We start from the raw sequence: 16,863 nt of genomic DNA, 5'->3' as shown, positions 1-16,863 counted from the left end.
GCTCGTCAGAGTTTCCGAGACGAATTGCGGAGCTTTCAAGGCGAGGGCGATTTATGCAAGCGCTGGTTAAACAAGCCGTGAGAAGAGGCCCCATTACCCGATGAGGCCGGTTCGTGACTCGGTTCGACTTAAATTGATGGCGATTCGTTCTTGTTTTCCTCTTTCTCCTTGGGAGATCTCATTGTAAGGGAGATGAAAGAATGCTCCAGCCTCTCCAAGGACCAGCAATGGGTATGATTCTCAACCTGACTTGGAAATCATTGTCTTGTAATCAAAGACTGTAGAAGTAATAAGACCACTCAACTCTCATTTACCCCATGTATCCAAGCGTTTCATATGCATACTAGTGCCATCTGTGTTGAGGCGCTAAACTATTTCCAGTGGGAGCACTTCGAATAACTACAAAGTGAGAGTTGTTGCTATTTTTCGTATGTAGACAGGGCTTTCTTAGGCCGAAACGGCGTACCAGTATTTGTGTGTATGTGTGTGTTCTTATCTATTCTTTAATTTTATCTTTTGTTTTTATTTATTTCGCCATTATTGGTATCCTTTCTTCGTTGATTCTCATATTCAATCTTATGTCTTAGAATTTTTATTCTACGTTAATTCCTCTCTTGCTGATGATTGCTCTTTCTCATTTCTCAGTTTTCTACATCTCTCCTTTAATCTTTCCTCTTTCCTTTTTTGCTATGTTCTCTCTCTCTTTTATTTTCCTTACCTTTTTGTCTCTCATTCTCTTCGTCACATTCTAGTTTTCTTTCTCTCTCTCTCGCTCTATCTTGTATTCTCTTCCTCCCTCTATTTCTTTCTCGCTCTCTTTCTTCCTGTTTCATTGTCTCGTTCTCTACTAAAACATTTCTATCTTACTATAGTAGAACCAACAGCAAAAGACCCTGCGCAAAATCGCGTCCCCGTGCATGTTTCTCGCGCGTGGAGGGGAGGGGTAGAGTAATGTAGGCTTCACAGTGGACCAATCTGAACGGATGGAGGGGAAGATGCGCGAAGGCTTCTGGCCGAAGGTTATTTTGTTTTTGATCGCTCTATATGAGGGTAGAGGAGAGCTTCAAATATCTAGGAAGCATAATTGAGAGAAGTGGAAGAATAGATGAGGAGGTAAACAGAAGAGGACAAATGGGAGGTGGACTCTATCAAAGCGTTCGTAGATTAATATGGAACAGGGATGTACCTATGAAATGCAAGAAGGTAATATATAACACATACTATGTGCCAATAATTACATACGGAGCAGAGACTTGGACAATGACAGAGAGACAGGGGAGATGAAATTTTTAAGGAGTATTGTCGTGTATGAACGCAGAGGTTAATAATTTATTCACACACGTAGGTACTTTACAATGCAATGATTATTACGAAGATACTAAATAACCACGATTTAATGCCAAACTTACAAAACCATTTCTAAAAATGGCTGAACACCCAATTTTGTAATCAACAACGCTACAAACAATTGAATGTTGATTCAAATATTATACACACTTAACAGAGTATGTTGCGGAAGACTGGAAGGAATAGAATAAGGAATGAGGAGATCTGGCAGGCAGTGGGGGTGATGAAGCTTCAGGACAGAATAGATCAGGCACAGATGAGATGGTTCGGACACATGAAGATGATTGATGCAGAAAGACTGCCAGTAAGAGCTTACCATGCACAGGAAGTGGGAATAAGGTCAAGGGGGGAGACCAAGATGTCGGTGGGAAGAGCAGATAGCGGAGAGTGTTAGCAGAAGAGGGGAAGATTGGAATACCGTGGAAAGAGTGGAGTGGTGGATCACCAGAAGAAAATGGAGAGGCTTCACTTCTACGCCGACCCAGCCAGGCAGAAAACGGCAAGGGACGATGACGATATGACCAGTATCTATGACGTCACACGATTTTCAATACAAGTATATCCAGAGTCTCTACAGGTCCTGAAAATCAAAAAAAAGTAAAGGAATCAACAACTGGGTTAAGAAGTCAATAAAAAGTCAAGAAATTATACTTGTGGTCACGAATATTTGCTATCACAATGACAGATTGATTTAGTTTAATTTATTTCACTTTTCTGCTTGTTTGGCTAATCGCGAAGATGGGGATGGATGGCGGTAAGATAAGATGGACGAAGGGACAATCACAAATAAATAGGGACGACAACACGAGCCCCATATAAGATCATAGTGACTGTGAGTGAAGACGAGGTTATCTAAGTGTCCCCCTCCGATTTCCATGAAACTTGGCAGGTGTATAGAGGGGCCCAAAGGAAGAAATACGTGTTTTTTTTTGTTTCGGCTAAAAAAACTGTTATAGGGGGCAAAACCCGCCTCAAATGTCAAGATGAGGACAAATTGAAGTGTTCATTTGACCCCTGTGTCCCCCTCCGATTTTCATGAAACTTGGCAGGTGTATAGAGGGGCCCAAAGGAAGAAATACGTGTTTTTTTTTGTTTCGGCTAAAAAAACTGTTTTAGGGGCAAAACCCGCCTCAAATGTCAATATGAGGACAAATTGAAGTGGGCATTTGACCCCTGTGTCCCCTCCGATTTCCATGGAACTTGGCAGGTATATAGAGGGGCCCAAAGGAAGAAATACGTGTTTTTTTTTTGTTTCGGCTAAAAAAACTGTTTTAGGGGGCAAAACCTGCCTCAAATGTCAAGATGAGGACAAATTGAAGTGTTCATTTGACCCCTGTGTCCCCCTCCGATTTCCATGAAACTTGGCAGGTGTATAGAGGGGCCCAAAGGAAGAAATACGTGTTTTTTTATTTCGGCAAAAACACTGTTTTAGGGGCAAAACTCGCCTGAAATGTCAAGATGAGGACAAATTGAGATGGGGATCTGACCCGTAAGTCCCCCTCCGATTTCTATGAACAAAAAGTACTTCTTCCTTTAGGCCCCTCTATAAACCTGTCATGTTTAATAGAAATTGGAGTGGGACACAGGGGTCAGATCCCCGCGTCAAGTTGTCTTCATCTTGACATTTGAGAGGCGGTTTTGCCCCCCAAAAGGTTTTTTTTTCTTTTTTTAGCTGAAACCCAAAAACACGTATTTCTTCCTTTGGGCCCCTCTATACAACTGCCAAGTTTCATGGAAATCGGAGGGAACACAGGGGTCAGATTCCCACTTCAATTTGTCATCTTGACATTTGAGGGGGGTTGCCCCCTAAAACTGTTTTTTAGCCGAAACAAAAAACACGTATTTCTTCCTTTGGGCCCCTCTATACACCTGTGAAGTTTCATGGAAATCGGAGGGGGACACTTAAATAACCTCCCTTGTAAGTAGTATAAATAAAGGTTAATGTAAACGAAAAAGGGCCAAGAAAAAGTCAACAATTTTGGATTTGTTATTTTGGTGGATACCCTGATATCCCACTGCACAAAAGAACGTTTGGATTTCCATCCATTCCCTCTCCCATGCAGGGCAGTGGACCGTAAACGCAGCTCTAACATGTTTGTCTTGAGTCAAACTTCCAAAATGGTACGCCCGGATCTCTTGGGTAACGGATGACGGCTGGGACACAATCAGAGTTGAGACTCTGCCAAATCGTGAGAAGATAAATTCTCCCAATTTCTCTGCTGGGACTGCTCGAGACAAGAAGTCACTTCTTCGGTTCAATCTCTGTCCCCCTCGCCCCCACCTCGGACGCCATCCTTCCTAATAAATACCCCAGCGCCGCTGACATGAAGGGCCTAATTGGTCTCTGGCAAAGGAGAGGCTTTTCACTGTATTTTCCTCCGTGTACGTGGAGGGTGGATGGCATTGGCTTAACGGATGACAAAGTTTCGCTTTTAGAATCGAAATGCCGGAGTTCTTTGTGCTTCATTCGATACGATGAGTGCTTCTGAGATATGAAAGGTTTGCCGGTCTCCGTGACGGAATGGTCAGCGGTAACGTGCAGCAGATGTCCCAGGTTCGATTCCTAGTCAAGGCATGTACAGCCTCATTGTGCTTGTCTCATTAATATCCATTCCATCTGTGCACCTTCTTCGTCGTGATTGAAGTTGACGAGTGTCCCTCTCGAATATATGCTGCGTACGTCAAAAGCATTCGACAGACCCACCACTATACCCCACTTTCGATTTCATGAGTTTCGACCTAGAGTAGACGAGTTGTATCTTTACGGGTGACCTCAGCGTTTTATAGGTCTGTGTGTCGCTTCAGCAGGTTTATGAGTGGCACAGAAAGTTGGTAGTCGAGTGTCAACTCTGACGCAGCTCGCTCCGGTTTTCCTCGCACTGTGATGATGCTCACGGTCTTCTAGGACTGTGAAGGTCCAATCCTGGAACATTATATGCACAAGGGACGTAATGTTAACATTGAGTCGTATTGTGATCTCCTTGAGAACCCTTTGAAACCTGTATTCAGGTAAAAACTTCGCGGTTTGCTCTGTTGTGGTGTGTTCTTGCAGCAAGAAAACGCGGGGCCACACACAACTAGCACATCCTTCATATTCACCGGACCTAGCATCGAGTGATTATCTTAAGGAGGCACTAGGTGGCAAGAAGTACTGTTGAGATGAAACAGGCGGTGCATGAGTAGTTACGCAGCCAGTTATACTTCGTCCCAGTTAACTGTGGAGCAGGCAAACGAGAACAAGTCTCTGTGCAAGTAGTGACGCGAGACGGCTCCACCAATGAACACGTGAGAGGAACGGAATTCCGTGGATTGGGGGAAAACGACTGAAGTTGCCAGGCACTGATCATGTCTACTGCTTCGCTCTGGCCAATAGATTTTTCTCGCTTCTCTGAAGCTATGCGCTGCCTTGCTCCAAAGTTAGCTGGGACAGAGTATAGATGTTTTTCTCTTGAAGTTAGGGCATTCGTGGAACTCTGGCACACCTGCATTGAACATGGTAAAGACTTGGTTGAAACGTGATGAGTGTTTTCAATACTATTGTACACTCCTGTTCACATAAAGTGGCACATTTCATAAGGTTGGACATGTGAAGAATATGCAACTTTATCTGAACAGAACTGCACATATTCTGCTAATTCAAAAACTATTAAGGTTACTTTTTGACTATTATAGTAAATGTCGAATGCTAGCTTACGATCAGTACAATGCCTGTGTGTAGCTTAAAAAAATAAATCTATGATAGGAAATAGGGTCACAGCTTACGATCAGTACAATGCCTGTGTGTAGCTTAAAAACAAGAAATCTATTATAGGAAATAGGGTCACTCCTTACGATCAGTACAATGCCTGTGTGTAGCTTAAAAACAAGAAATCTATGATAGGAAATAGGGTCACTGCTTACGATCAGTACAATGCCTGTGTGTAGCTTAAAAACAAGAAATCTATGATAGGAAATAGGGTCACAGCTTACGATCAGTACAATGCCTGTGTGTAGCTTAAAAACAAGAAATCTATGATAGGAAATAGGGTCACAGCTTACGATCAGTACAATGCCTGTGTGTAGCTTAAAAACAAGAAATCTATTATAGGAAATAGGGTCACTCCTTACGATCAGTACAATGCCTGTGTGTAGCTTAAAAACAAGAAATCTATGATAGGAAATAGGGTCACAGCTTACGATCAGTACAATGCCTGTGTGTAGCTTAAAAACAAGAAATCTATGATAGGAAATAGGGTCACAGCTTACGATCAGTACAATGCCTGTGTGTAGCTTAAAAACAAGAAATCTATGATAGGAAATAGGGTCACAGCTTACGATCAGTACAATGCCTGTGTGTAGCTTAAAAACAAGAAATCTATGATAGGAAATAGGGTCACTGCTTACGATCAGTACAATGCCTGTGTGTAGCTTAAAAACAAGAAATCTATGATAGGAAATAGGGTCACTGCTTACGATCAGTTCAATGCCTGTGTGTAGCTTAAAAACAAGAAATCTATGATAGGAAATAGGGTCACTGCTTACGATCAGTACAATGCCTGTGTGTAGCTTAAAAACAAGAATTCTATGCTAGGAAATGGGGTCACAGTCACATTACAAGTCAGAATCACAAGTAAAACACCTTCATCTTTCATACTTGGCAGACGTCCACGCAGATTGTGCTAAAAAAACATCGGTTCTCGGTGACATCGGAAAAGCTTTTGGAACGCCGCGAAAACATCTTTCATCGGGAAGATATATCCCATTCGTTTTCACGTCAGTTAAGTCTAAGCCTTTTGCATAACCTAGTTTGCATGGAGGATCGGAGACGATGCGCATTGAAGCAAGGCGTGTAGTGGTTTTCTTTTGATCGGCGTCCTATTTCTGACGTTGAAGAAAAGGATCCAGAGGGGACTAAGTGATGCCCGACAGAGAGGGAGGGGACTTTTCCGAAGTTCCTTTCATCCTCTTTGTGTGACGGAAGTGGACGGTGTCCACGTTCCTTCAAAAGATCTCGGCGCTCCAATGATATGGGTCGAGAGGAGGGATTCAAAGGAAACCGCATTGGAGAGGCTGATTATTCCAAAGTTCTGCAACGCTGACAATGGTCCATCGGTTCTTGACAATCCTGGCATATCTGCTTCTCTTCCTCCTCTCTCATCTTCTACAAGACTCGGAGGAAATTGAAAAGGCGGGATTACAGTCCGGTCTTTCTCGAGTACGTACTCCACAAGGAAGCCTGAAATCAAAAGGTAATACCTTATTTCAGATTTTTTGCCAGAGAATTAAGCTCCATCTGAGCTATATTTCGGCTTTGACGCCGATGGATGACAGAGAATGATTTCCCGCGTCAGAGCAAAATCTCAACAAAGATTTCAGTTTCTTTGTCTTAATCTGTGAAAAAGGAATATTTAATGCATTTCAGGCTGTACAGGATGTAAGGAAAATATGCGGCAATAATTCAGCAATGGATTCCTCATGCGTAGAGAAGAAAAAAAGTTTATATCAACATGGGCCCGGAAATGCGTAATTTCTGAGTAATAAGAAAAACAAGAACCAATACTTAAATTCATTAATAGGCTTCAACTTTAAAAATACAGAGAAATGTATTCAACAACAAAATATCACACATGCATGCCAGTGCAATGAGTAAGCTAATTCCTTCAACGTTGAGGCACTGTATATACAGAGCATTCCCTAACATTCGCTACGAGACTCGGCGGCAAGCTGCCCGGCATCAGAGCTTGTCTTTCCCGGTGAACGGGTCCGCGACAGTCGCTAGAGTCGGCTATTAAAATTAAAGTTTTCATATTGTATACTAACCTTGACTACAGAAGGTGTTGAAAATGATGTCCCTCTGCTGCTACACATTCCTGGCATCTCCGAAGGAAATTTTCATTTACACGTGCACGTTCGTCTACTGTTATTCTCCCGATTTTTCGTACAATACTCTCTTTTAACTCACGGATAGTGTGCGGATTGTCTTTGTATACTTTATTTCCCAATTTTTCTTTCCACTTTTATTCAGAACTGACCCTGTTACTCTCAACTTTTTTACGAGGTTTAATATAAGCGACTGTCGCGGACCCGTTCACCGGGAAAAACAAGCGCTGATGCCGGGCCGCTTGCCGCCGAGTCTCGTAGCGAATGTCAGGGAATGCTCTGTATATACTAGAGTACTGCAGCGAGAGAATTTTGCTTTGGCGCCAAATAGTTTGCACGGACGACGCCAGATAGCGTGCGGAATTGAGAGCTCCTTCGCTCGAGCGAATAATGCTCGAACAGGATATATAGTCTTAAGTGAACGTAGTCATTATCTCCACGTTAAAATGTAGTTTAGTTTATCTTATCAATGCAGTGATTTATGAAGATGAAATAGACGATTGTGGGCTGAAACTGTCATGACTGTGCATACAATTATTGTCACATTAAAATGATAGTCCATTGTAAACGCTTGAGGGTACGAGCGAATGATAGTGATACCATGTAGTACTCAAATACATACTGAATTTCACGGATGACTGACTATACCTGTCTAAGCTAGTGGATATTGTGAAATTCGACACAAATCGAGGTGAAATTTATTCTTGTCTTCATTATAGCTTATTATGAGCTCGTGGGGTAATATTAAAAAATATATACATACATAAGCATTGCTTTCGGAGAAATTCTCTCACACTGTTTTCTTGGCAAATGTTCATAATTTTTCTACTTGCTTAGTGTACTTTCTTTAAGTTTGTCCAGACCTTTATCTCGTACGTGGTTTGTAAATTTGTAAGTGGCAACACTGTCAGGAAGAGGTGATAACGCCGTGCATGTTTTGCATAATTAAGTGCATTTCTTGAGGAGGTAGGGGATGTGTCAGTGAGTACAACCTCACTGCAGGCTTCATGCAAGTATTGATGGCATTCTCGTGCATTTTGCCACGGCACACCTGGTTTTTGATCCATAATCGCTGTTCTATCTTTGTAAATATGTTATGAGCAGTACACAAAGTGGTGTTCATTTCAGCTTCGTAAATACACAACAGCACTTGCTGCACGGACCCCTTTTGGCACTCCACACATCGATATGGATCCCAACTGACAATGCTCAATGCCTGATGCACAGTGTTATCACCTCTTCCTGGCAGTGTTGCCACTTTTAAATTTACAGCCCGTGTATTTTGCTTATTGATTGTAATTTCTATTCCACTGTTCTCTGAAGAATTACTGCTTATTGTCCTCCTTTTCTTCGCTTCAGGATGGCTTGCGGCGACGAATGGACAAACTGAAGAGTTCCATAGAGGAAGCGAACAGAGCCGTAGACAAGGAAAGAGAGAAGAACGTCAGCCTCCTTCATCTCATCTTCCCTCCGGACATTGCCAAGCGGCTCTGGCTAGGTGAGTGGTTTTCCTTACCAACGGAAGCATTCACGTTTAGATCGGAACGGGATCAAAGATCTCCATTTGAACCGTGAAACTGAATGAGTTACAAAAACACAGGCCATGTAACCCTTTGCACATTCATGTTTGTTTTGCTTTAATAACGGTTGCGAGTTTCAAAAATTGTCCTCGGTCTGCCTGTCTACATATTTTAATTTCCCTTCCTTTTTTCGCTCTTTGCCAGTTTCCATCTCTCTGTCTGTGTGTGGGGGGGAGGTCCTTCTTTCTCTATTTTGAAAGTCGAGTCAGCCGAGTTGTGGACTCAGGGTCTTAAAGCCTACGGTCCCAGTTTCGAGTCCTGGGGTTGGCTTGTCTGTTTCTTTGTGAGTGAAGAAGTAAAGACTTAAAAGAGAAGGGGAGGAGGGAGAGGATAACTTGAGATGGGTAGAGAGAGAGAGAGAGAGAGGAAGAGAAGAAACGGAGAGAAACCGAGGGGAGAAAGAAGAAACAGAGAGGGGAAAGAAAGATAAATGGAAGAAATGAATGAACAGAGATTGCGGAGAGGGAAGCAGAGATGGGGAGATAAAGAAAGAATAAACAGAGATGGAAAGAGAAAGAAAATAAACACAGATGGAGAGGTAGAGAGAGAGAATTAACAGAGATGGGAGAGAATAAAGAGAGATGGGGATAAAGAAATAATAATCAGAGATGGAAAGAGATAGAAAATGAACAGATATGGAGAGGTAGGGTAAGAGAATAAACACAGATGGGGAGAGTGAGAGAGAATGAACAGAGATGAGATAAAGACAATAAATAGAGATGGAAATGAGAGAGATGGAGAGGATATTTAAGATAGAAATAAGAAACAGAGGTGGAAGAGGGAGGGGAAGTGGTAGAGAAGAGAAATAGAGATGAAAGAGAGTGAAAAGAGAGTGAGAAGAAACAGAAGTGGCAAGAGAAGGTGAAGGAGGGAGAGAAGAAATATAAATTGAAGAGAGAGAGATGAACAGAGGGGTGAAGAGAGAAAAAGAGAGATGGGAGAGAGGAGAGACAAAGAGAATGAAGTGAAAGAATGATGATACAGAATATTTATAGTTTCGTTCTTTACCTGCCAGGCACGTAAGGAAGTTAATCTCAGCTCCTGCTTTTTAACCTTTCAAAGAGGTAAATAAATGCAATATTCTAACAAGTTGAACAACACTGAAAATAAACTTGTTTTGTGGTCGAGCTACTCCATAAGCTGACTTCTTGTTACAGGTCTTGAGGTAAATTCATGTGAACTTCACATGTCTTTATGTTTTGCATTTTTTGTTCATGAATGAATTTACAAGAAATTGTGAGCATTTCAGCATGTTTTAGTTTCCGTATAGGGCTGTTTCGGTTAGGTACACAACCGGTGGCGATGAAATAATTGATAACCACTTGTTACTCCCACGGTTTGCGGGATGAGCAAAGACCAAAAGATATCTGGTAACGCCAGAATGTTAACCTTCACAAAAGCAACTATGCAAAGTTATAGAAGTTTTCTTGGTGTCAGGTGTAGCATAAAGTTTCAGGTGAGAATTATGATAATCACGGAAACTGTACTCACGGTCTGGTGTGTACAAGATCATTGTAACACGTGTGCATTGTACAGGGAAGGTACCTAACATGAGATACAGTTTTTCAATGAATTTCAGGGTGGCTATTCGCCGCCGGGAATTTCTTGAATTCCAGGAATTCTGCATGGATTCCGGGAATTCCTTGAATTCCGGGAATTCTGCATGAATTGCGGGAATTCTGCATGAATTCCGGGACTTCTTCGTGGATTTTTCTCCGTAGACGTGAAAAATTGCAATTTTTATTAATTCAAATGCCATTCAATTGATACATACTTAAAAATACCCTGAAGCAAGTATCTCACAGTTTAGCTTTTATTATTATCAAGGAAGGAAGAGCAATCTGCGTGGAAAATAAAAGAGAGTTCACTCAGTCTGTTTCCTTTGTTAGTGTCCTTTGCACTGATTCGATTGCTTGCTTTGTTGTTGTAAGTCCACTTTATGCACAGAATGGCTCAATGGTGGGACTGGACGTGCAGTTTAAAGTATGATCCGAACCACTATGTACCTCCACCGACTGTTCTTTGCAAAACAATCTTTATGACGGACAGAATATTGCAAGATACGAGGGTAGTTCAAGGAAAAAGTTTACCTTTTTTTTCTTTGGAGAAAGTACGACCCCAACAGTCTACGGATATAGACTCGCGAAATCCACAGCCATTATTCTGGAAACTAAATGCAGAATGAACTCATTAATTTAATTGTTGATACACCAAGAACAATGTTATTAGTCTTTAGATTTGTAAATTTGCTCGAAGAAAATTGAGAAGTAGATAAAACCGTTTTAGATATAAAGTGCTGGAACCAGGTTTACAAGTATTGGCAACAGTGCAAATATGAAATGTGTTCGTAATGAGTTCAAGCTAGCATCTGATTGTTCACTTGGAGAATGATGACGATAACAAATTTTATGCACAAGTCTAATTTCTTAAAATTAATCTTATTTGTGTGTGAAAAACTGAATATATGATGGCACTGGATAAAAAAAGTTCCACACGCTCATATAATTACGCTCTCGTCTTTGGTTCGGCAGGTTCAACAAGGGGTCCCTGCTTAGATTCCCGATGGAAGCGCATAGTGGTTCGGATACCACTTTTGTCCAGTCCCGATTAGCCTTACTGTGCATAACGTGGACTTAAAACACCAGTTCAATTAATCAATCAATCGAAAGGTTCAAGACTCGATCACTGGTGGTCGGGCTGGTAGTCAGAATTTGATTTCGGAAGGGGTTTATCCCTTATCGGCAGCCGCCATATAAAGGAGAAGATGTTGGGGGGGAGTGGTAAATACGCTGAAGATGAATTTCTCAGTATATTGCATTTTACTATACAAAAGATGTTTAATCCTATTAATGAAGTAAATTTAATTACTACTACACATTATTAAAATCAGATATTTGTAGGATTTCGGGAAAGGACTGCAGCCCCGAGCCCTTTCCCTGGGTACGTGGCTGCTTGTATTAGTTCCAAAATTTCTGTGCTGTCCCAACATCGTGAGGACAATTTGGAAATACTTGAAAGCGATATGGAAGCAAATTCTGCTCTTGAAACTAGATGGAACTCGATGTGACGAATGAAAGAACTCTTCGCAGGCCTTGTCCTTACTGACTAATTGTAAGTTTTTCTGGGTCTCCTCGATGACGCAGCCGTAGCGTTGCCGCCGTGTAATCAAGGGGTCCCGGGTTCGATACCGGGTGGAGGCACATAGTGGTTCGGATCCCACTTTAAACTGTAGGTCATTCCCGATTAGCGTTACTGTGCAAAAAGTGGGCTTAAAACACATTACTCGATAATTGTAAGGTTTTAGAAGACCTAAACATGCATTTTTATGCATCATACAATTTTGCTTCCTTTCACCCTACTTTTAAAAGTTTTTCTTACTAATAATTCCACTGAGTATAACACGTTACGAAACCAGAGGTCCAAGGTTCGGACCTTGGACAGGTATGGTTGTATCATGTCTGTCCCATCGCCATTCCTTCGGCTTATCATTTATCCTCATCGTCGAATTTAACCCAAGAGGTAGAAAAGCGGCGTAATATAAAAATATATAAATGATTGATTTGGTTTATTTTATTTCTCTTTTCTGACCCTTTTTTGCTAATCGTGAAGGTGAAGATGATAATGAGTGATGTGAAATTGATGAGTGGACCATCATAAAGAAAACACACGCACAAGCCGGGACTCGAATCCAGGACCGCTGGGATCGTTGTGAACCTTGTTAACTACTGCACAACAAATAGAAACAGAAGATACTAGTCAACCTTGCCACCTAAGCAGCAACAGCTACCGCATTTGCAGGTGGAGGCTAAATGAAGAAAAATCACAGAAATTCAAAAAGATATACACATTTTGAAACATAATACTTATATAGCATGTAGACGGCGTAAAAAAATTACTACGCATCTAGTTTTCTTCCTTAATTGAAACGTGGTTTATTCTTCATTATACATGAGATCAACCACACTGGGAGTCGAACCCAGGATCTTGTGTGTTGGTCAGACTCTCTTTTAGTTCGTCAATATGTTGGACATTTTGTCGATTAGTCGATACTGATCCATTGTTTCCAGAGGAAGACCTGGCAGCTTCACATTCGACATTTCACTTGTAATGTACGAAAACTAGATCACAAACACTTTGTGATTCTATCTTCTCAAGTTTACAGACGTTAACCACCGCATGGACCACAAACCCTACTTCAAATAAAGCTTCAAACTATCTGACTGCCCACCAAATCAACACCAAATCTCCGAATTTTCAGAAAGTGGCCTTCCCTCCTTTGCAGGGCAGGTCATTAGCAGGAGGGTTGAGTGCATGTGAGAAGGACCGCTATGTCATTTATTCCCGCGACGAAAAATGGACAAGCAATATAATTCTGTTCTTGGAATTTGAAACGCATAGGGATATCTTTTCTGAACCATAAAATAATTAGCCCAGAAAGTCCTAGCCACCCGCGGCTAAATCTTCCTGTTTGTGTCGTCCTTTCGGCGCCCATGGAGCCAGTGCAGGGCCAGATGGAGGGAAAGTACGGGTTTTGGGGGATTCTGGATCTGGTGTGCAGCAGAGAGGAAAAGTGCATTTTCAATAGGTCTGTGACTTCCCTGACCGGGGCGGACCATAAAACCATTAACTGCATCCTCTGCCAATACATCTGTTTGTGTTCAACAATCAAGAAACAGGGAAATTAGAAAGAAATGCCTTGCTTGGGATTCGTGGTACTGAAAATTGAAGAAGTGTTTCAAACTACAAGCAAAATTTACTGAAGAATTATTTTGCAATATTTGTAATCATAGTAAAATTTCCAGCAAATACAGAACAGTTTCCCGGAGCCACGTGGACGTTTGCCGGGGCCAGTGCCCCTTGGTCCCCCCTAACGACGTCCCTATAAGAACCTGATCATGGCACATAAAATTATCTTCCACAGCACAGGCTTCATAAGCGCAGAGATCCACTGTGCTCAATTTTCACTCTGCTTATCGTCGGAGCAACTACCTGTGCAGAAGAGTTCCTCTTCAGTATCTGCGTCTCAGGTGTCGCTCCCATCAAAAGGAAACTTAGTCAGACGATGACTTCCTTGATTTGCCGAATCATTAAATATATACGCGTAAAAGTACATATCTTAATGCATTACCAATATAACAAGCATACAAACATCAGCTCACTATTAATTAAGATATACATTAACGGTATTTTACGCAAGACACGTCATCCTTCATTAACAAATTATTTATAATGCATAATAGAAATAATTCTGCATTATCAGGTAGGGTACTGTAATGTGCGATACTATGCTATATTTGGTTACCCTTAGTATGACGTATTAGAAGCTCGGCATCCTCAACTAAAAGTCAGTTTCAATAGAAGTAAATCACGTGTCGTAAATTATAGTTCATTTTATAAAACCAATTAAATACAAACATGAAAAACCCCTTTAATGACATAAATCCACTTATCGCAAACACTACAGAAAACTTGATATCGGCGTATTTTAAAACCACTCCGGACAGATGCGAACTGGCTTGTATTTTCCCATCGTAGCCTACACAACGGCCAGAATTGGTGTGTCTCATGTTAAGGAACTATCGCATATATGGCACCTTTAATCTATAGTTGCAACACTTCTTGGTTAGCACGAGTGCAATGAAAACTTGACTTACAAGGTCACAGGACTTCGATCCTGATTTTATTTCCGAGGTTACAGGTTTACCTATCACTGAAATCAACAGATTAAAGGATTAGAACATGAAATATAGTGCAAACCGAGAGCCCTACCTTAAACTGTAGTAGCTGATATTAAATCTTACATTTAATAATAATAAAAAAATATTAAATTAAGATTAAGATGAACTTAAATAAAAAAAATCATAAAACCAAAACTAGGATTATTAGAATTACCAGATATTGAAGAGGGAGAGAGAATGTAGAGATTGAAGAGAGAAAAGACATAGAAGAGAGAGAGAAAGAGATACAGAGATGAAAGAAGGACAGAGAATGTAGTGAAAAGACACAGAAAAGCAAGTCAGAGAGATAAAAAGGATAGAGAATGATACAGACATGGAAGAAGGAGAGAGAATATAAAGATTGAAGATAGAGAAAAAGATACAGAGATGAAAGAAGGAGATAGAATGTAGAGGGAAGACGCAGAAATGGAAGACAGAGAGAGTTAAATGATAGAGAATGATACAGAGATGAGAGAAGGAGAGAGAATATAGAGACTGAATAGAGAGAAAAAGATACAGTGATGGAAGAAGGAGATAGAAAGTAGAGAGAAGACGCAGAAATGGTAGACAGAGAGAGAAAAAGATAGAGAATGATACAGAGATGGAAGAAGGAGAGAGAATATAGAGATTGAAGAGAGAGAAAAAGATACAGAGATGGAAGAAGGAGATAGAAAGTAGGGAGAAGACGCAGAAATTGTAGACAGAGAGAGAAAAAGATACAGAGATGGAAGAAGGAGATAGAAAGTAGAGAGAAGACGCAGAAATTGTAGACAGAGAGAGAAAAAGATACAGAGATGGAAGAAGGAGATAGAATGTAGAGAGAAGACGCAGAAATGGAAGCCAGAGAGAGAAAAAGATATAGAATGATACAGAGATGGAAGAAAGAGAGAGAATGTAGAGACGGAAGAGATAGAAGCTAGAGAGAAAAGATAGAAGTGAAGACAGAGCTATTATTTGCTCCGCAATCTTGTGCTTCTGGTCACACCTCATCGTGGCGTGTATTTATAGCTGTAATTAATATCTCCCCAGCGCTCTCTAATGAGCTCTTCAAGAGAAAGGAAGCGCGAAAGAAAAGCGAATGATGCTTCTTTGTCCAACGAGTTTCTTCAGCTTTCTTTGCATTCCTCACTGGCAAAATCGAGCAAGAAAGAGAAAAATACAGAGGATAGAAAATGTGAAAAGTACAAGGCGGTGTAGTGTAAAATTAATGGGCAATTAAGCATTATAATTAGCATCTTTATTATTCACTGCATCAAGACGTGTCTTCTTCTTTCTTAACTGGGGTTCCTTTATTGACGTTTGGCAATTAAGAATGAAAAATATCTCTGCAAAACTCTTCCCATCGCTTTGTTGTGTACCAGTTTCTCTTTTATCTCTTTGCTTCATAGGCCAATCCGGAGGGGTGCTAATGGGTGCTTGAGAACCCCTTTTTGACAGGTCCGTACTGTACTTCCTTCAGCACCATCTGTTGTTCCTCTCCGCAAATAATAATAACAAGGATATTAAATAATATTGATGACAAGCATCCCCCTTCCTGCTTCATTGTCTCCATGTTGAACCTTGTAAGCTAGGAATTTCTACTGGTTGGGTGATATTGATGAAGGGCTGAAACACACGAAGAAAAACATCCATGCCGAGGTTCGAACCTGAAACTTTAGTTGGAGGAGTGGTTATAGCAGCGCGAAATGTAACGTACAACGAACTCTAAAATCCCAGACGTTTAGCCATCACCTTTCCAAACAGGAAATTGCTAGAATCATGTAAGGAATGTCTTGTCAGACATTACCGAGCTTCCTTGGTCCCCATCGCTGCAAACACATGTAAACACGAGCAATCAAGGAAGATAGTACAGATCTGACTCTGCATTTGTTTAGGAAAGTGAATCGGAATAAATATCTGGGGAGAGAGAAGTCAGTGGTCAGTTCTAAACAATCGGTAAGAGATGAAGAGAGGAGTCTGGGCATTCAGGCTCGCGAAACAAACGGACATCTCGTTCAATTAAGCAGTCCGTAATTCTACGCTCGAAGGAGCACTTCCACAGTGAGATACGGGTGCTTCACCGTGCTGATCCAGTCTGTAGGGGTTTAAACTCAAAGGGTAAAGAGAATGAAATTCTTGGGATTAGCTCTCGCTATGGCAGGGACATGGACAAGACATATGCAAACGGTACAAGGAAAGGATGGGGCAGTAACAAACGAAATAATGCGGACAGTATGGAAATTGGAGAAATATGATATACATTTTGTGGATAAACCGTATCGTACATTATTAATAGGGTCAATAAGGTACGGGAGGGATATATGGAGAGCAAAGGGGGTAATGTACTAAACAGAATCCAATGCACATTTTACAAGAGGGCT

General features: G+C 41.1%; 1 protein-coding gene across 1 annotated transcript in view; it reads left to right on the top strand.

Moving 5' to 3' along the window:
* The window catches only part of Gycalpha99B (guanylate cyclase 1 soluble subunit alpha 2), a 533,625-nt gene that overhangs the window by 343,576 nt on the left and 173,186 nt on the right, over positions 1-16,863 (top strand). Inside the window, exon 6 of the mRNA XM_083130599.1 lies at positions 8,566-8,704. Within this exon, the coding sequence (XP_082986725.1) occupies positions 8,566-8,704 (139 nt within the window). The remainder of the gene's footprint in view (positions 1-8,565; positions 8,705-16,863) is intronic.

The sequence above is a fragment of the Lepisma saccharinum genome, chromosome 10, assembly GCF_977018435.1.
Source record: "Lepisma saccharinum chromosome 10, izLepSacc3.1, whole genome shotgun sequence".
NCBI classification, from domain to species: Eukaryota; Metazoa; Arthropoda; class Insecta; order Zygentoma; family Lepismatidae; genus Lepisma; species Lepisma saccharinum.
This window is presented reverse-complemented; position numbering and strand designations above follow the sequence as displayed.